The following is a 20,914-nucleotide window of genomic DNA, read 5'->3' as shown; positions in this document are numbered from 1 at the left end:
GGAAAAAAACCAAGAGCTGTTGTTAGCCATCATCCATTCACGTCTTCCTCTGGCTATAGAAAGGACTAAGCCCGGAAACAGAGGATGAGTAAATGGAGTAGGGTTAGGAGAACCAAGTTCAGACTTCTGCACTGATTTTGCCTTCTGCTGCTTGCACAATAAATAATTTTGTTGACTATAAAACTATTTGTATCTATAGTCTTTTCTGAGCAAATACACATATTAAGAGAATTAATAGAGCTCTTAACTATTATCAAAGCTGTAATGGATACTGGTATGAAACTACTACAGATGCAAAAAAATGCTGACAAGCCCTGACCACGAAGGCAAGAGGCATTGGAATTGCTTGATTTCTCAAGGGCTTAAAGTAAAAAGTATGTCCAAATAAGCTTTTCTTAGTGAGATCACGAATACCCCAATTTCCACTGGGTTCTGGATATAGCTCCAGCTGCTAGTGACGCTGAGAACTTCATTTTCATCTGCCTTCCTATATACTTTTCTAGAAGTGTATCAGGACAGGACAGATATGTTGAAGTACAGGACAGATATGTTTGAATGCGCACTACTCTGCATCCAAATGTATTTTAACACTTTCTACAAGTGTAATATACCAAAGGACCATTATCCTTAGAAAACTCTCTTCCTTCATCCAGGAATAAATTGTCAGTGAGAAATGACAAACAAGCAACTTCTCTAATCCTATAGTTGCTCTATAGATTTTACATGCACAGGTACACATTGCAAATAATCTTTTACTCACCTTAAACTCTAGTTCCATTGCTGTGACACTCTCACCTGGAGGTACCTGACTCAGTTTCTGGATATGGGCAAAGAGATTGCGGGCAGGCACCTCGGTGTTTCCACAAGTGGCTGCTTCTAGCAAGGCTTCGTGGATGAAGATATACTGATCCTCAGTCTGCACCATATAGTTTCTTTGTGAGCGCATGCATGTCACATGCCCATAGATGTCCACTGTCTTTTCATGCTTCATCCTCTCAAGCATGGCATCAATTACAATGAAGCAGCCTGTTCTGCCTACACCAGCACTGTAAAAGCAAGGCATAAAGCATGAAATTGGGCTCTGCACAGTGGCAATGCTCTAGATATACTGAATCTTTTCCTAGTATGATGCAAGAATAGCTTATTTTCAAGGTCACCTTTACATACATTTTAGGTATTATTAGAAGTTCTTATAGGAAACAGATTGACCTTTGGAAATAAAATATAACCTGCTAGGATGCTGAACTTCTGAGCAATTCTATGTCTTATTTTACATAAGCATCTTTACTGTGGAAGGCCAGTGTAACCTAATCTTACTGAGTGATGGCAGTCCTTATGGGATAAACAACTGACAACCCATCAACAAGCAACAGATACGGTATCTGACAGGGAAGAATTCTGCAGCAGGACATTTCCTTGCAGCTGCCCGTGTGCAATTCTTTACAGGATTTTAATAGGGAGAGAGTATCTGTTAATTATACATGACTCCCATCTGAACCAGAGCATGAAGAGAGAACATTAAATACCGTTTCTAAGGAGTTTGTGAAAGCTGCAATGATGAAGAGGTTTGTTCAGTAATAGTTCCCACTCAGCTGCAAGAGATAAATCACTGGCTGGATAAGGTGCCAATTCCTAGTGAACTAAAGTTTATGGCTGAAGCACTTTTTTTTTTTTAGCTCCAAACTGCAGCATAAGAATTTATCACTATGCATGCAAATAGTGTGTACGTGTATACTTAGATAATGCCCAGAGTTTTGTGCTTTTACGTACATGCAAAGCGATGCCAATAGGTTTTTCTGTTGTCATGATCGTTTTACCACCATGTGCATGTCCGCTTTTGGGATATTTCATCTTATTGTTTTAGTGAGGTTTCTATTTGTTTTCATGTTTCAATTTTAAATGAAAAATAGAAGAAACACAGTAATAGTAACAATGGCATGTTTTGTGAAGATTCACATGTACATAAGTTCAGTGAGATGGTCTAGTGCTACTTGATGCATATGTAGAATTTTATTCCAAAGTTCCAATATTAATACTTAATTGTTTCTAATAATGTGTTTTTTTAAAAAAGAAAACATTGGGTCAAAAACTTTTGACTATAAAATATATAGTTGAATATACAGTTGTATATATTAGCAGGGGAATTACAATGCCAATGCTATTCTTGCTGTAGCAGTAGGTTGCCTGTAAAATCCCCAAGTATACAGCATTGCCAAAATACAGAGATTTATAGTTTCCCCCCATTGTATTATCTGATAGTTATCTAATATCATAGATTTACATGTGTAGGAATCAGCCGTACCTGCAATGTACAACCACTGGGCCAGCATCTGAAGGATTGCATGCTTTTACTCGTCTCAAGAATGCTAAAATAGGAGTAGGATATTCTGGCACACCATGGTCAGGCCACGCCATAAACTGAAACTGTCGCAGTTCCCGTTTTTCACTGGAACCGTTCTGCAGATAAAGCCAAAATACTTTAGCTGGAATTAATGGGCAGCAGATGAATTCCTTGATTTGGCACTCATGTACCATAGAGTACTAAGGTCTTTTCAACATGCCAGATGATTGCACATCTTCTCTTTTACTACATGCTTATTTTCTGTATCATTTAGTTCTATTTTTTTAAAAAAAATATTCTTGTATATCCTTGCTGTGATTTGTTGTTCAATGAATTTTCTAGTGCCTGTACTATGAATACTTATGCAATTCTGAAGACCATATATACAGACAGTAAAGGAAGATGGTCTTAACAGAGATGTGCAGGAATTGTTACTAAGGCAAAAGGGGCTAAAACATTTTTGAAGTCAAGACCACAGACATAACATTCAGAAATAGCTCAAGTACATGACTTCCTAATTCACTGAAGCGTAAATAGGACAAAGTATAGCATTATCAGATTTATAAGATTCTGTTATTATAGCCAATCTCACTAAAAATAGTTTCAGACTTCCAGTAGAATTTGATTTCTTGGTCTATCTAGTAAGACTGACAATATCTGAGGAACTACTTTTAAATATTTCAAAACAATATTCCTCAGGCTATTTACATATTTAATTACAGATAGTCCTCACTTATCGATGGATGTTACAGTGACCATTTGCAGTTACTACTATGCTGAAGAAAGAAATCTATGACCAGTCTTTACACTTCTGGCTGTTGAAGCATACCCACAATCTCTTGACTGTGAGTTGGATGTTCAGCAACTGGCATATTTATCATTGTCATAGCAATCTGTGGTCACATGATCACCATTTGAGACCTTCAAGCCAGTTTCCAACATGCAAAGTCAATGGGGTAGCTGGCAGGAAGTAGCAGTCACATGGTATGCTTAACTGCAATGAGCAGCTGGAACTGACCTAACCAGTGGTGGGATTCAAATAATTTAACAACCGGTTCTCTGCCCTAATGATTTCTTCCAACAACCAGTTCACCAAACTGCTCAGAAAGTTAACAACCGGTTCTCCCGAAGTGGTGCGAACTGGCTGCGAACTCCCACCACTGGACCTAACTTAAGCATGGTCATATGATGTTTCACTTTATGGCTGTATCATTTAGTGATGGAGTTGCTGGTCTCAATTTCAGTGAATGAAAGAGACCTGTACAATATGTTAACATACTTGGCTTGCTTTTCAGACTTGAAATTCATGCCACTGTAAAAGTCTTTACAGTCATATGATGCATGTGACACACAGTTTTTACAAGATATTGGGTTGTCCAGTTCCATTCTTTTTTCAAACTGATTGGACACAAAAATGATGAATGTGTCTTTGGGAAGTAAGGAAGACTACACTGCCTATGGGGCTGGGATTTCTATTTATCAGCCTTTTTATTAATGAATTCTTACCATATGTCATGGGCCATTTTATTTATTTTATTTTACGATGCTATAATTGATTGTAGCATGTTATTTTAAATCTATACTGCACTTAGTTATAAACGTGTAATTCCTTCTCTTCTTTCTTAAAAATCCATCCATTATAACTCATTTCCCCCCTTTTTCCAGTACCTTGTACAGGGCAAATGTTCGGACTGTATAAGTTGCAAGTTCAACCGTATCCAGCAAAGTCACTTGGATTAACCCATAGGTCTCTGTACCACGTCCTGGCCAGTACTGATCACATTTCACCTGCAATAAAAACCCCAAATGAATGGATAATGCCTGGAATGTAGCTATCATTGGGTTCCATAACATAGATACGTTTCTCCTGTTGTAATTCTCAAATGTTACCTGTATTTACTAGAATTTATTGATTGACAGAAGAAGACATATTTGGGAATAAAATACAGAAACACAAAGCACCCAAATTGCATTTGGCCAAGACACACAGAGAAATTGAATACTTTTTGTCATATCTCACACTTCATTTTATAAGACCAATATGGCTAAATGGCCAGGCAGGGAGCAAAGAAAGATATTTGATGTTCAGAGGCAGGGCTAAGAAGCAAGGATGCTAATAGCTATAAAAGAAAGAAACTGAGAGAAATAGTCAATTCAAAAGCAATTTCTTTCCATATAATTTTATGTCCTTTCCCTGCTCTTTGGAAAGATTGGTATCTGTAGACAAGCATACTCATTTATCCTCTTCTCAGGGTGAATGTGGGAAGCCCGTATCCAACCTGTAATCCTCTCCTTGGGATTCTGCTCAGGTTCCTAGCATAAGGTAGCCAGCCTTTTTTTCCCTAGGTATCAGTTGTGAGAGGAAGGGCAGTGCTTTACATGGGCCAGACACTGCAGGTGTGTAACAGTGACTCACAGCAAGAGAGCTTGACCGAGGGAAACTTAAGAAGGTGAGCAAGAACAACAAGCTCAGGAGTGGAATGGATTTGCTACCTTTGCTACAAGCCCAGTGTATGTCTGGTCTGTGTGTACACAGGGAGAAGTTCCTTCAAGGGATAACCGAAAAGGCTATTCTTGGCTGAGGTCATTAGTCTCCTTAGTTGGGAAGGCCAAAAAATAGGAAACTAATCGGGCTATAGTGCCCATTTTACTCTGTTTTTCTTTCATACCTCCACACCTCCAATTACTGATAGTCAAAGCTGGAACTAGCAGCAAAGACTAAGCTGGAACTAGCAGCATGTTTTTTGCTCGTAACACAACTACGGATTTGCTTGTCTATCTCCGTCCTTTCTAATGAGAAGAACTAGCAGCAGTAGGCTCTTGTATGCACAACCCATTCCAGGTCAGGTGGAAGTAGCAAAATATGGACTATATTTCTCTGTGTTCAACTGTCATATTTCAAAACATTCATGCATGCTGAAATTTCCCCAAACATATCTTGCCCTCTGCTTTCTATTTTTCTAGATCTCTCTCTGTCTTGTCCATTTACACATTTTTGAAGTCAAGACCACAGACATAACATTCAGAAATAGCTCAAGCACATGACATGAATCAATATTTGATTAAAATAGGATAAAATACTCTGATCAAGAAAGAGTAAATGTAATTATACAGGGCATGTGGAGAAAGTTAACAACACGCTAATTGGGAATCAATGATGTTCTGCTTTTTAATAGTCAACATTTTTAAAGAGTGAGCCTTATAATTTCATCCTGGATGAAAAATGAAAGGGCATCCTAGAACTTAGAACACCTTGTTTTCTGTGGTTATCTGGAATTCTATGTTCAGCCTGGACAGTGAAGAGCTTTTTACATATGTAATGATATAACATGAAGCCCAAAGCAATAATTTGAGCAAGGGCCTTCTTTTCCACTCTTTCTCCAGGGAAATTGTATTACTGTGAATATACAAGCATAAAACAAACTTTGAAGTAATCTATCCCAGGGTTTAATAGAACGCCCTAGCTGGTAATTGAAAATTATTTATTCATGACCAGATAAGAGTCACTCACATTTTCTGCCAAATTTACCCATAATGTTTATGCCCCATTTTCAAGCTCTGTAAATTTTATGCTGAAGCTGATGCAGGATGGCACTAAACCAGATAAGAGAGCCCTTCTTCTGGCACTGCTCACTTCTCATTAATGTCAGGAACGCTCACAACCTGGGAATTCATTTACAGCTAGCAGCCCAGTGGTCCCTCAGTTGCTGGGAGAATAAGGAGGCTTCCATACAGAGTTTTAACAATGGGAGAAGAGCTAGTTCGATTCACAACTCTACCTAGATTCATTCTAAAGCTTGCAGTCTGCAAATTGGGAAAATCTAATTTATTTGGACTTTGTATTTATTAAATGATATCGAAACTGGAAGAGAGACAGGGATGAAAGATAGCCTGGATTAATTTTGCATTCGAAAGAGCCTTAGAGATGGCATATATGCTGATTTGGTTGCCAACTGCAAAGGCATTGGATGTAAAAAGGTATCTGCTCTTTGCAGCTCTTATGTAGTATACATGATAACTAAAAATGATGCCCCTATCCCATCATGCTAGGATTTTCAAGTCATGAATAGCAAGCAGCTCACAGATCTTTTTCCAGGACTGTTGCTATTTCACAAGGTGTGGAAAATATTTGAAGCTCAACAATTCAAGGACAAAGCATTACTAGGACTGAGAATGACTGCACCTGTTAGCATTTGTCTGAAACAGCTTTCAAAACTCCTGGATTGGGAAGAAGCCCTCATGCTGGGAGAAAAGAAAAGGGTCAAGCTTGAATGAGCACTGAAAAGATGCTCAGAAGTTGTTTAAATGTGCATCCTCTCATTAGAAAGCTCCCAGGGGCAGGGATGAGGCTTTTAGTTCATGCTTTGCTTCTAGCTCTTCAGTGCCTCTTTGACTGATTCCATTCTAAGGCTATTATGATTCCTCAAAGACAGAGTCCCCTAGGTGGGAGTTTCCGTTCTATAGGAACCGTATTGTATCTGGAACTGCTGGCAAAGGCAAGCAGACCTCTAATGAGTACTGGTGTTAACTCCATTAAGTGCAGAGGAACATATGGGTAAGCACTCTTCCCCCACTATACTTGGCTGAGTGGGTGGGCAGGCTAACTTGGTGGAGTATGTCACCTGAAGGGTGCTACTGCATCCTCCCATCTCCGAGGAAGTAATTAGGAGAGCGAAGGATAGGAAATGTGCTACCAGAAGATAATGTGCATTTCAACAGCAACAAGGCAGGAAGCAGAGACAGGTGCCCAAAGGGCCTTACAAAACATGTTATCTTGGAGAAACACACTCTATGGGGCATCTTCTGATAGCTGGGCAGCCCCCAAACAAACTGGCTGGACTTTGGATATTCACGTAGTCTGACACATGCCAAAAGAGGGGAGGGGACTATTTCTCTTTTAATTCATCTGCAAACATTCTAAGCACTCTTCTAAACTAATAAAGCCTAATTAATAAAGTGCAAGCAAATAATATGGCTACTGCTTAAATGCAATTAGCAGCAGCAATGGAAGTGCTTAAATTACTGGAGCTTGTGGGGCATTTACTTCATACTCAAACTCTTTAAGACACAAAGCTATCAGCATTTTGATATGTTTAAAGCACAACCAGATGTCACATTAAGAAATGGGGCCTTATTTTTTATGTTTTAATATTTCTTGCCATTGTTTTGCTAGAATAGGCTTATTACAATGCTTTCTCTCTTCCCACCCCTTTCATCTTCACCATACACACGGTAGTGTTCTGGATGACTGCATATCATTCTGCTTGCCCCACCTTAAAACAGCAAAGGGTACCACTGCAGAACATGCATAAAAGATGAGTAGAAAAACAACAGCATATATAGACTATCTTTAGTTGAATAAAGCTTAAAAAATAGGGGTATTTCGCTTGGAACAAAAGATTACTGACAAGGGAGAGATTTATGAGATTGTGAGTGATAGACCAGGACTGATTAGAAAAAAAACCTCACTGAAAGGTTGACGTTACCTATTAAAGATGATAGTTATGCATTTATATACTTAAGTCAATTTAAAACATTTTTTCAAAAATGTATAGCTGATTTATTACAACACCCGCACTAGAATTTTATGATGCAGCATGTACAAATTCTTTTTAAAATCAGGGTATATTAACACACAAAGGAACTGACCAATAAATGGGCACTAGTCATGACACCCCAAAATATATTCTCTTGAACAGTGTTTGCTGTTCATCAGGACAAACACTTTTTCAACCTGAGATAGAAATACAGGCTCTTCCCAATGTACTTTTTGCAGTTCTGTAGTATTTTTGTGACACGAAGTGGCATTCTCCTTTCAGCATCAATTCAGCAAAGCTTAGGATATATGGTTGCATGCCTTGCTCTCCTTCCACATATATTCGCCGCCTTTATTTAGCTGTTCCCTGAATATTCGCTATCTCTATTGCCTTACTCAAATGTATTTGACTAAAGAAATGAGTGCACCACAGTCCTGTGGTTGGCATGGAAACATAATGTATTCTGTGCTCATTACAAGAGATGCTATCTTCTGAAGAACTCTCTGCCCAGGATCTCCAATTGAGCTCCATGTTTTGCAAGGATATTCTGAAACATAGGCGTCTTCCATTCAGAGGCCTTAAGGCAAATAAATCCTTTTTACACATTCAAACTGTGCACGGAAGTCAGAATTTAATATGGCTATAATTTTGGGTGCCAGACACAGTGGAAGACATCTGCAGAATGGCTTATACGTGGAGATTGCTTCTCTCTACCACACATTTCCAAATATAGATTATATATAACTGATACACACAACCCTGCTCTGATGATTTGCTTCCCAGTGTATGGAGTCAATTATGCCAAAAGTGTGGAATTTACTACTCTAGATATATTTCCTTCCTCTCCTTTGAATGCTTTTGAATTTCATAACGAGTGAGATGAACTCAGACCATTAATTCCCCCAATTATTCATGTTGTGATTCTATCACTTATAGTGGTATTCCATAAATAAGAATCTTACCCTGGCCGTTCAGATTAGGAATTGAGACATAGCATAGATGACAAATTAATCTCATAAAACTACTTATAAATCATTCACTAAAGAACTAGATGGAAATTCCATGATGGACATGTTGGTACCATACATTATTTCCCCCCCTCCCTTTTTCCTGCAATGTTGCACAGTTGTGGTTTTACCAAAGATTTGCCATTAGAGTCCTAATATAATAAAGCTGCTAGTATTCATGGTAGCACTGCATTCCCAGTATCAACACGGACTACAACTCCCTGAAGCTCTTATGGTCAGTGGGAGAGACTAAGTTTGTTCATACCCGAGACTTTTCCTCCAGTCGTGTCATCATGACGATTGTCGCTGTACGTTGCTCCCATACCATTCTCCAGAAGTCACTGAGTGTCTCAGGCAGTGGCCCCTGTGTAGCAATGTAAGCGTTCTGTTTGCGGTAGCCATCAATGTAATTGGCATTGATATAGTCACTTCCAGGGACCCCTGCATGACAAAAAAAAAGGGAATGAGTCTTCAGGCATGTGAGAAAGGAAATTGACAGCCAGAATCCTGACCCATTCAGAGAAAAGAGAAAAGATTATAAGGATGCTGGTGTTAACATTTGATTTTAATTTTATTTGTGGTGTTTGGATTGATTTTAATGTATATTATCTTACAGGACTCCTATAGGAGTGCAGCAGTGTATAAATGCAGTAAACAAGGAAGTAAGTAGCTCTTGATAGAATGCAAATTGACATTATATAAGAAGGAAATAGTGTGGAATAGGACACATATCCTCACTCATTCCGGAGGCACTCATGGCCAAAGAAAGATTTATGCCATTATTTTTGTGCCTTGTTAATGTAACAACATAAAATCAAAGATTAGTTATTAGTTATTATTAGTTATTAGTTAGGACAACTGTGCAACCTAAGTCTCTTAAACAACAATATTTCTAGAAATCCATCTGGAAGAAATGAATAAATAGCTCTTTCAAATAAAGGCAGAGTTGATTTTTGAGCACATATTCCATGAAGATCACAATTTTGCAACCTGACATTCATTTTGGAATTACTGGCTTTAAATATAAAACAATAAGGACACTTATTAGAAGTAGAAAGTAACCTAGTAAGTCACATCTCTTTTCTTTCCCTAACCCAACTATTGTTTTGTCAAATACAATATTACAACAGACTGAATGAATCAAATGATTTGGGACTTGAGTGGTATAAATTTAAGAAATAAATTTGATAGAAAAATACTCATTGGAAGACTTTAATTTCTGTCCTTACATAATTTCACGATAGTGAAAATATGACACGGAGTTACAGTATTTGGGAAATCATAGGTTGCTCAGACATCTGGATCTAAAACTTCTAGATATGGCAATAGGAATGGCTGTCCATTAATTCTCTCATATAATGTGGCTAAGAAAGCAATGCATACTATAAAAAATGCACTTTTTAGATTCACAAGGTAATGTTCATTGAAACCACAGACGTACACATATATTTTTGTAAGCCACCTTGAGTCGCCATGTGCGAATAGGCAGCAATATAAATCTCCTAAAATCAATAAAATAAATATACTGATCAATTCAGTAGCAAACAATCTTTGGATCAAACACCTATACATTAACACACTATGCTATAAAATAACGCAAGTGTTAGAGAATGTATGAGAAAAGCACTCTTTCTACAGTATATATGCACTTTTTTCAGCCTCATGTAAGTTTTTCAGGTATAAGTATGACGTTGAGTATTGTGAAATGTGATTAGTAATTATCAAAAAGCATGGATTATGGAGTCCTAGTGCCCATTCATTCAGCTGCATCAGCTGATCAACCTAGATTCTTGACAGTGTTGCAGCCTTATTGCTATCTTATATTTTGTAATCAAAGTTGGGCAGATTATAATTGATTCCACACTACCCTGCAGAAACTTCAAAACCTCTTGTCTGATGCTGCAGTTTATTAATGAAAGTAGCTGTTAATAATCTTACCATCAATGGAGGTCAAGATGACCCGAGAGTGATCATAGGCAATCACATTTGCATAGCGATTCTTTGGTTTGTTCACTTCCAAGTTGGAGTTCTCCCAGGTGAACTGTTGCCCAGGATCAATGGACTACAAGACAAATGATAAAAAAAATAAAAATAGAAGACTAAGTGTCTTTTCTCCTTTCTCTCTCTCTCTTACACACACACACACACATTCCCACTCATATATGCAGCATATTTATTACTTTTCCAACTCTTATACATTTTCTCAATGTTGAAACAGTATAGAATAATACACTGAGTAAATATAAGTTTCATATGTGTTATGTGATTGATGATTAGAGAATTTATTTGCTCGGTGGGACATTCAATCTTATTACAACTTCCATTTATGTTAGACAATAAACAACAGTAATTTTAAGAAAAGGCCCTTTGCCAGTTAAATACAACATTTAGTGTTTCTATCACATGATAGAATTCTCTAACATCTAAACCCTGAACACAGACGTGGTATGAATTGCTGGATATTGTCTCATATCAGTAAATTTTCATATGGAATATAGCTGAAAATATAGTACAATTAGCACTTTTTGATGCCTAAAGGCTAATTTTCCAAATATTTTTTTTAAAAAAAGAGAATTAAGAGTAGAAGCGTGTATGCACACAGGCCACACACACACATATAGATATACATAGATAAGAATATCTCAGGAATGAAATGAGGATGTGATGATCAGTGAACACAAAAATGGATTGTTTGTGTATATGTATTTTTGTGTATATGTATTTGTGTATATGTATTTATGCATACATGGAAAATGAACTGCTAGCTTGCAACCTCTCTTATAGCTTTACCTAACTTGGCATGGCAAACATTCAATATTCATCCTGGAATAAGCATCTTGGAATGTACTATTCAGTGGATAAATCATCTCTCCCAACTGCTATTCTTTCCCCACAAATCATTTCTTGCAACACTTGCCAGCAAAGAAACAGCAATCCAGGTCCTTAGATCAAATATTTGCTGTTCAACATTCATACCAGAACCAAATCCCTTATTTGCTTATCTCAGCTACTATAAAAGAGAAGTATCAGTCATTTTTCCAATAAGCCAGAAGATTATATGCCAGGAAACTAAACAGCAAAGAAATGACAACAGAAACACTAAGGTAGATCCCCAAGTAACAAAATCAACTACCATAGTATACATTTAGGTTATTTCCAATATATTGAGGGAGGTCCATAGGTTGTATACAATTCCCCAGCATCATCTGTAGTCTTCTAACCCTGCATGGCCAAATTTGAAGGCAAAGTGTCTACTTTGTGGCAGTACAATTCTTTGGGTTCCCTTGTGTAAAGTAAGAAGGAGGTTTCTGTGAGATTTCTGCTCTCATTTCCATTTTACAAAGCCTAAGCCTCTGACCAATTCTGAAGTCCTTAAAGATAGAAATAGGGATAAATCTCTTCTTCTTTAAGGGCCTGATGTTTCCTTAACATACACAACACGAAAGCTTATAAGTTCCTCCAAAATGGCACCGCCAAGCTTTATTAACAAACAGTACACGTATCGGTATCAACAGAAAGAATGATGGCCAAGTTCAAGATATTAAAGATGCCCTTCCGGAAAAATTGAACATCTCCACATCAATTGTAAAGGATTTCCATTTCAAGGAACAGCAATTGGATATATAAAAAGGATTTTCACAACTTCAGTAGGAAGGACAGGACATCATAACGTGGCTAATAAACGGTTTGGGAAATGCAAGAAGAAAATAAACTATTATCAATATAATAAGCGGGCAGTGCAAAGTGACAGATAAATTTTTATAGCTGCCTGTAGTCGTATTAAGCACATCTCCCAACTGACAGAGGCAGGTCCAGGGGTGGTTCTAGATAAAACTTTTATAGAAAAAGCTATATTTCATCCATAGAATTTTATGAAGGCTCAACCAGGTCATCCTTCTATATTCAGCCAATATTTCCCTGTTGTCTCTTTCTAACTCTTCTAATCCTCAAAGAGGGGGGGAGAAGACTAGAGTAACAATGCATTTTTTTTCAGCCAACATGATGAGAAAATAAACAGCCATGATATGGTTAGATGGACAGTGGCAAAAATGGATTTATTGGAGAAACCTCTCCTACCCTAATATAGTGAAATTGTGAATCTGACCATGAAAAATCATATAATTATTTATATTACTCACATATCTATCATGCTATTCCTTATTATGGTAATCAATATGATGTAAAGTACAGATCTCTTGAATGCACATATTCTTTGCCCATGTCACTTTCAGCTTATAATAAAATGGCAGTGTTTCCTCATAAAAGGAAGTTCCCAATTTGTAATAAATCTCTGACAGAAAGCTTTTGCTCTTGGACAGGTATCTCACATCTCCAAATTAACACAAAAAATGGAGGCCATCTGAAATCTGACATAAAGAATGATGGACAGTTTAAAATAAACTTAATGAACACAATTATATCTCAAACTACATTTCAGTAGTTGGGATATACTATATAATATGTTCAAATTCAGAACTTTGTTACCTCATCTTGTTTCCTAAATGTCAAAAAACTTCTGCAGACACTTAAGTAACTCCGTCTCATACAAATTCTTATATTCAAAATACCTAGTATAACTGAATTTCATTATTTTCAAGTATGTAAGAAGTGATAACGTCTCTCAGAGCCATTTCACAGGCTTTTTTCAAACCCAGAAAGGTTAGAATACAAGTACAAAACTCACCTCCGTATCAAGTCACACTAAAATTGCTGCAATGTGTTGGAAAGAAAGGGAAAGGTGGCACAAATCAACCATCCATTCCCAATTCCCAGCAATGCCATTACACCAATTGTCTTGCTGTGGACAAAGTGTAAAATCCTTGACTATGCTGTCATTAACAAGTCCATAAGAATGCAAACAGGTGAGAAAGGCAGGAGAAAGATTCCACCTGGCTTCGAAGAGGTGCTAATTAAATTCGCTTGCAAATGAGTGACTCATTTAGTAGTGAAATGATTTAAAGTCTGATGAATTAATGTGCACCTGCTTTCCCTTTAACACAAACAAATGAGTAAATAACCCAGAGAAGGAAGGCTGCTTAGAATGCACCTGAAGACCATTATGTGCTTCTTTTACAGATGGGTCAAACCAAGTAACTCCCCACCCACCAAACTACCTTTTGTTTGGTGGGATATTGAATTTTTTTTTTTGAAAACTTGAACACATAATTCCTTAAGCTCTCATTCCAAGACGTGGTTTTAACGAGTCCAACATGTCTCTTTACGACAGCATCTCTGTCAACCCAACCACTAACCATGAAACCGCTCAAACAAGGAGTCAATCATAGGACATTATTCCTACAACCCATAATAAAAAAAACTTCTACTGAAGCAGTCATGTTTTTGGCAATTTTTATATAATTGAATAAATGTACACACACTGGGGGAATGAATCCAGACACCTGCATGCAAAATGCAACTGAAGATTTCACAACCCCAAATGCTCCTTATCATAAAAGCTTGTTGCTACTCGTGTATTTTCCCATCAGCTTTCACAAATGAGATCTGCCTGTCTGCTGTGGACTTAAATGAATGTCCTGTATGCAAAGCAGAAAGAAGAGGGGTGGAATAATAGACTTGTACTCTGGTAGTACAGCACTGCTCTCCGATGTGCTGAATTCTTAAAGTGACAAGTAGCATCTGAGGGAGCTCTCAGAAATGCCAGAGACCTTGTTCTGCTGTCAAATGGGGTCTAAGGAAACGGTGGAAGGGGAAGTCGGGAGGCTGCTTAGCAGAAGGTAGAGAGCTGTAGTGAGGCACAGACCACATTTCTCTTTCTTGTCCATAGCTGTCACCACAAAACTATCAATTTTCACCTTGCCTGAGCGCTGAAGGGCTCCTAATGCTGTGGCAGATGGTTGCAAGGGAAGGGTTAGAAAGTAATACAGGGCAGATTCACAGGAGCATTTGATAGCGTTATATGAACATTCAAGGGGTAATTATAAACATATTGTCTCAGCAGGTGGTTGGGAAGTGGAACATGTAGGGATTTCTATTGCATTCAGTGTTATCTCGGAAAGAATGAAGCATGCATACTGGGAGTTTCCACTCTAATGGTATAGAACAAGGGAAGAGGTTGCTCAGAAATATCCCAAGTTATTCTCCCTCCTGTTCCATGGTGGCAGGAAATTAGAAATAGCAACAGAAGCAGTGATTTTCAAGAATTCATTCAGTGCAAGCAGTGCTCTTTGATGGACAAAAGACTGTTGGGATTTGGTTGAAAAATTCTTATGACAATGTATGCACATTCCATTACATAGGAATATATAATACTACAGAGATTGCCCGTGTCTGTGTATATTTATAAGAAGATTGTACCTGCATTTAATGAATATGATTTGGTTTCTCAGAGTAAGAGCCATATAAAGAAAACATTTAAATCTAAGCCCAGAGCACTTTCTCAATTTCCATAGGGAGGAAGTGCAGCTATTTGAAATTTTGATATCATATTGTAGTCTTCTCACAAAAGGGCTACTGTTATGGACACTATGAAAACACCCAATTGCTAAACTGGGAAGGATGCTCTCCACCACAGCCTCTATTTATTCTTCCTACACCCTGGATCCATTTCCTTCTCCAAACCAGCCGTAACTGCCCACCATTCTCATTTTCTAAGATTGTCTACCGTATGTGGAACACAAAGGTGTGCTTCTATATGTATTTAGTTAATTTATACCCTACATGCTCTGACAAGTGCTCAAGGTGGCTAACAAAAAATTAAAACTAAAAGACAATATAAAGGTTTAAAACTTTTAAATCAATACTAGCATAAAAGCGAAAATCATCGAACAGTTGAAAGCCTAGCCACAAAGATCATCTTCACAGATTTCCTACATAACTAAGGGAGGGGCAATCTAACTCCAGGGCCTGCATTTGGTAGCTTTGGATCAAACAGAGTGTCTTTTCTCTCATTCAAAAAAAAAAAAAAAAGATTATGATAATCAGGGCATGCTTGGAAAGGCTTCTTAAGCAAATGGCTGATCTTTTCTATTTTTTCCAGTCTTGTTCCACATTTACTGACATATAGTTGCCCATTACAGTAGACATTTCTTTTTCTGCAACTCACACTATTCAATGTCTGCATTCTGTACTTTTCTATTGCATAGCTGACCTATTCCTTGTGGTATCTTACTTTCTAGCAAGTCACTTTCTTAGTATACACTCTGTTCAGTCTTTCAATCACATTTGTAAACGGTTTCAATACAATTTACCGTCTGCTTTTAACTCACTTGCCTCTACTGGATCTCTTCCATTATTTATTCCATTATTTATTCTTCAACCCTGACTGTTCTTTAGAAGGCCAGATCCAGAAGATGAAACTCAAATACCATACTTTGGCCATTTAATGAGAAGGAAGGGCTCACTGGAGAAGAGACTAACGGTGGGAATGATTGAGAGCAAAAGAAGAAGGGGACAGCAGAGAATGAGGTGTCTGGATGGAGTCACTGAAGCAGTCGGTGTGAGCTTAAATGGACTCCAGGGGATGGTAGAGGACACGAAGGCCTGGAGGAATGTTGTCCATGGGGTTGCAATGGGTTGGACATGACTTCACGACTAACAACAAAAAATCTATACATTTTCTTGTTTATTTTTCTGATTTAAAAAAAAAAATCCTTTTGTTAAAATTTTCTTTTTGCTGACATTCTTGATTGAAGTGTTTCTCCTTATCCTTTCTTGTTTGATCCTGAAAGTCTGCTTTTAGTTGTTGAAACATCTTTTTTGCTGCTTAAAACTCTCATTTTTAAATTTCTGTTTGGCTATCATGACAGTTTGTGCTGAAAGCCACTAAGATTTATCTTAAATTTGTAAATTAATCCTCTGCTTCATTTCTCCATAGCGAAGACACTCCACATTTTCTTCCCAAAGCACTCCAGGATTAAATGTATAGAATCTTTCCTTATATGGATAACATGTATTTTCCAGGTGAAAGTTTGTGGACTAACAATTGTAGAAATTTAACTTGTATATTAATTCTTAATGATGGAATTTTATTTATTGTTTAAGATGTTTTTACTTATATGAATTACCCAGAGTTTGTATAAATCAAGTAGAATACATGTAAGATTTAAAAGGTTTAAAGTTTTCGCCTGTCCAGTCACGATGCTCATCTCTGATTCTTAGCTGAGGGAGCCTGCATTGCCTGAGAGATGTTTTTGCCATCTGTTTCTGTGGGCCAGCATGAAAATACAGAATGCGGTAATCTTTCCCACCAAAGCGGGACCTATTTATCTACTTGCATCTGCATGCTTTCAAATGGCTAGGTTGGCAGGAGCTGGGGTGAGAAACCCGTCACATGCAGCCTGGGTCTTTCCAGCTGACAATCTCAGCATCTTTAACTGCTAAACTAATGTTAGGTAAATGCAAGTATATCAGTAGTTCATGTTTTTATCCCCACAATCAGCCCCGGGGAATTATTCTGGCTGATTATGCTGCATTTTGCTATAGGAAACAGAATCCTGAAGCAAAAGTATATTTACCAAATAAGTAAATAAACAAATAAATAACCACAATACAAATATAAGGCAAAGAAACTGCATTTGTTTTCCTACCTGTTCCCATTTAAATTGCTGTGCATTCATGTAGTTAGTTAGAAGATGGCCACTGTATGCAGACAAATGTCATATATTTCACTGAATAATCACCTCTCTACTCTCTACAGCCTCCCTGGCTTTCCATATTTTACTTAATTCTTATGGGAAGGTATCATGAGGGAACTCTACATGGGCTTTTTCAGTAGTGAATCCTATTGTTACTGCTAATAAAGAAACCTGTCCTTAGAAATTGTTGGAGATGTCAGATACAGAGTCTATTTCTTTACCCATAAATTGGTTAGACATTTTTAAAGGTCATTTATTGTCAGTTAAATATAGCCAATATTTGCTTGAGCTCGAATTAGAAAGACTGAGCTGAAAAGCCGCAGATCACAAATATATGAAATGCTAATTTTGAGAGATACTCAGGGGTGGGATTCTACAGGTTCGCACCTATTCTCTAGAATTCTAAGAAGTTTGGAGAACTGGTTGTTAGAAGAAATTACTGGCCTAATCGTGTAAGAAAGGCAGGAAGGGAACATTCTGGTGTTGCTTACAGAAACTGCATCTCCGTTAACCCTTATTACATTCTTGGCAGGACTAGACTTCCTGTCTCTGGAACTTCTGTGAGGTTTTTTTTCCTCCTTTGCTGGTACTTCACTTGTGTCGATGACCATTCAAAGTTACAATGGCACTGAAAAAAGTGACTTATGACCATTTTCCACACTTACGACTGTTGCAGCATTCCCACAGTCATGAGAGGCCAGGCAAGGAGATGCGTGCCTCAATGTGAGTGATGTTGAGTTGGCCATGCCCAGCCAGTCACATGACCACCAAGCCATGACCACCAACTAAGACCCTACAGAGTTTGATGCAAGCACAGGAAGACATTTATCTTGCAATGGAATTTCCTCCAACACAGCGATTTTATAAATTAATCATTTTCCCAGTAAATGCTTAATCATAGACAAACCAGCTAGCAAACAAGACTCATGGAAATTCCTGTGCTCATAATATCATTATTTTGGACTCCATCACAGCAATCACTGCAGTGACTACTGCCAAGTTTCACCTTCGAAATATAGTTATTCAGAACTTCAGGAGATACAGAAAATGCAATGTGACAATGATCAGATTAGTATGTGTACTGGTTTCAGATAACAAAATCAGAAAACTGCTATATATAGTTTTTATATTATGGAATTTTATAGAGTTTATTAGAATGACAGATGCTTTGATAATCATTGTGATTTGTTATAAACCACCTGGAATCCTGGTATAAATTGTAGCAAAGGGGGAAAAGTCGTATTCAAAAGGATTCAAATATGAAAGAGGTAAAAAGAGATCTAAATATGATGTGTCAATCTAAGCTGTGGGCTGAGACAAAGCCTAGGGAAATGAAAACTAAGCAGCCAATCATGACAGGAAGATTTCTCTGTCAGGTGAACTACTGAAAGAGGAAATGAGGCAGGTCAATTTTGTCTTTCTCATTGCTTTTTCTCTCACAGGAGGAACTGAAGCAGGCATTTCCAGGATTTCTCTGATTGAAGTAATACTTTGCAATGTTACCTGGGATTCGTTTATGCTTTCAGAAACTAAGAGAGTGAATCAGGTTCTTTGTACTGTTATGTGTAATTTGGACGTTTGTCCCATTTGCTTCCTTCAGACAGCAAGGAAGACATGAGTGACTGGATGGTTAAATGCTACTTTGAGAGAAGCAATAATGCTGCTCACCTTAAAAAAGGCAGCGATGTGTCCTGTCTAAACAAAGCCATTGGTTGAACCATTCTTATTTGAAAACTCTTGTCTTGTGTTTAATTTCTCCTTTTGGAGAAAGCTTATTAAGTATGAAGTAACTCAACTGCTGTCAATCCTAGAGGTTTAGGGTTGGTATGGAATGGAAATGACATTGATCATTCTGTTGGATGATCTATGCCAAGATATGGCATAGGAGGACGATATGGACCTGTCTTGGGTCCTGTTTAGAATTTTTAATACCACAAACCAGAGTATCTTTCTGGACCATAGCAACTGAAGTTGGAAGCACTGATTTCCAGTTGTTCTGTTCCTATCTCAGTGGTTGGTTCAAGCCAGAAATGGTGACATCATTCAAATTGTTTGGTATCACAAGCTTTGATTCTCTCCCTTCATCTCTTTAACATTTATGTATTGCTGCTGAAAAAGGTCATCTGTCAGACTGGTATGCACTATCAGCAATTACAGAATAAAAACGACAACTCACAGATGCAGGCAAGATCTATTACCAAAGTAACAAGGTGAATAAAATATGGCTTAAGATATACAGAATATACAAAAAAAAAAAAAAAGACTATAAGATAGGGAGGAGTTGTAAAACAGTTAGATTTGTAAGATTGATACTAGTCCCAGACCAGAAAGCAAATCCACTGGAAGACTAAACCATCTTTATTAAGATTGCTTATAGTAACAGAGCCTTGAATTTAATCCACATTTTTTTGCCTCATTGCTTAGATAAAGGATCTTACTTATATCTGTCAAGGTCACCCCTTTTTATTCTGTATAGCAATACTCTTGATGGTTATCTGCTTTACACTGCCACCCTAGGCTGAATCAGAGATATTGTGGAAATGTTCTCATATCTAAACACTGTGATCTTCCGGATGGGTAAAAGCTCAAACTAGATCCTAGCAAGATAAAATTGCTGCTTCTCCAGAACTTTTCTTGTCCCAGCTGTATTCTAGATGAGATTACCCATTCCCTAAAGGAGATAGTTTGCAATCTGAGATTCCACAGGAATCTTCTCCAATACCAAAGCCCAGAAGCATCAATATTCTTTCTGTCCTGCTTTTTCCAAATAAAACTTTTGCTTCTATTGAATGCACCAGGAAAAACAATGTTTGTATCATTCTGATCCTTGTAGGTCTAGACACATTTCAACACTGGAATAGCTTTTCCAAGGCCTTCATTGCTATTCAACCACGTGCTAGTATGTGGTATATTTCTTGACTGATGATTCCTTTGCTGTTAATATAGTAGTCGATCATAAAAGGCAAAAACAATCTACTAGGTCAATATCATTGTCAGTTCTAAGGCTGGTTGCTGTACCTGTGGTCATTAATTTGGTCTGTATACTTAAGTTACATGTTTTCAATGTGCTCCTTGAATTTCATTACTAGAGCTTACAGATTATTTCAATTTTCAGCCATCAGGGTGGTGTCATCAGCATAATACAGGATATTGATTTTAAAACCACTCAACTTCTAAGCTACCCTCACTATACCATTTTGCAAAGAAGCTGAATAAATAAGGAATGAGCATATTGTTTTGTTCACTCAGCTGCCAATCTGAAGTTAGAATATTTTGCCAAGTTCCTTCCCTACCAAAGTTTCCTATCTATAGGCTTTCTGTCCATACTGTTGTTTCCTAACCTGTTTATAGAAAATTGAGATGTTCCAGAATTGCCATTTTAAATATTCTTCTGGCCTTTTAAAAAGCCAGCTTGGATATATGGCATATACTTTT

The 20,914-nt window shown here is 37.5% G+C and overlaps 1 protein-coding gene across 8 annotated transcripts in view; it reads right to left on the bottom strand.

The window, feature by feature from the left end:
* The window catches only part of PTPRF (protein tyrosine phosphatase receptor type F), a 588,039-nt gene that overhangs the window by 11,243 nt on the left and 555,882 nt on the right, over positions 1-20,914 (bottom strand). For all 8 annotated transcript variants that reach the window (XM_087960145.1, XM_026665718.2, XM_026665721.2 and 5 more), the window contains 5 exons: positions 10,824-10,947; positions 9,151-9,326; positions 4,010-4,129; positions 2,303-2,457; positions 761-1,046 (listed from right to left, as the gene is read on the bottom strand). In XM_087960145.1, coding sequence (XP_087816271.1) covers positions 761-1,046; positions 2,303-2,457; positions 4,010-4,129; positions 9,151-9,326; positions 10,824-10,947 — 861 coding nt within the window. The remainder of the gene's footprint in view (positions 1-760; positions 1,047-2,302; positions 2,458-4,009; positions 4,130-9,150; positions 9,327-10,823; positions 10,948-20,914) is intronic.

Source organism: Notechis scutatus, chromosome 3, assembly GCF_049901735.1.
Source record: "Notechis scutatus isolate UNSWTSFEM ecotype Mainland chromosome 3, rNotScu1.2, whole genome shotgun sequence".
NCBI classification, from domain to species: Eukaryota; Metazoa; Chordata; class Lepidosauria; order Squamata; family Elapidae; genus Notechis; species Notechis scutatus.
Note: the sequence above shows the minus strand (reverse complement) of the source record. Positions and strands in the feature narration are given on the sequence as shown.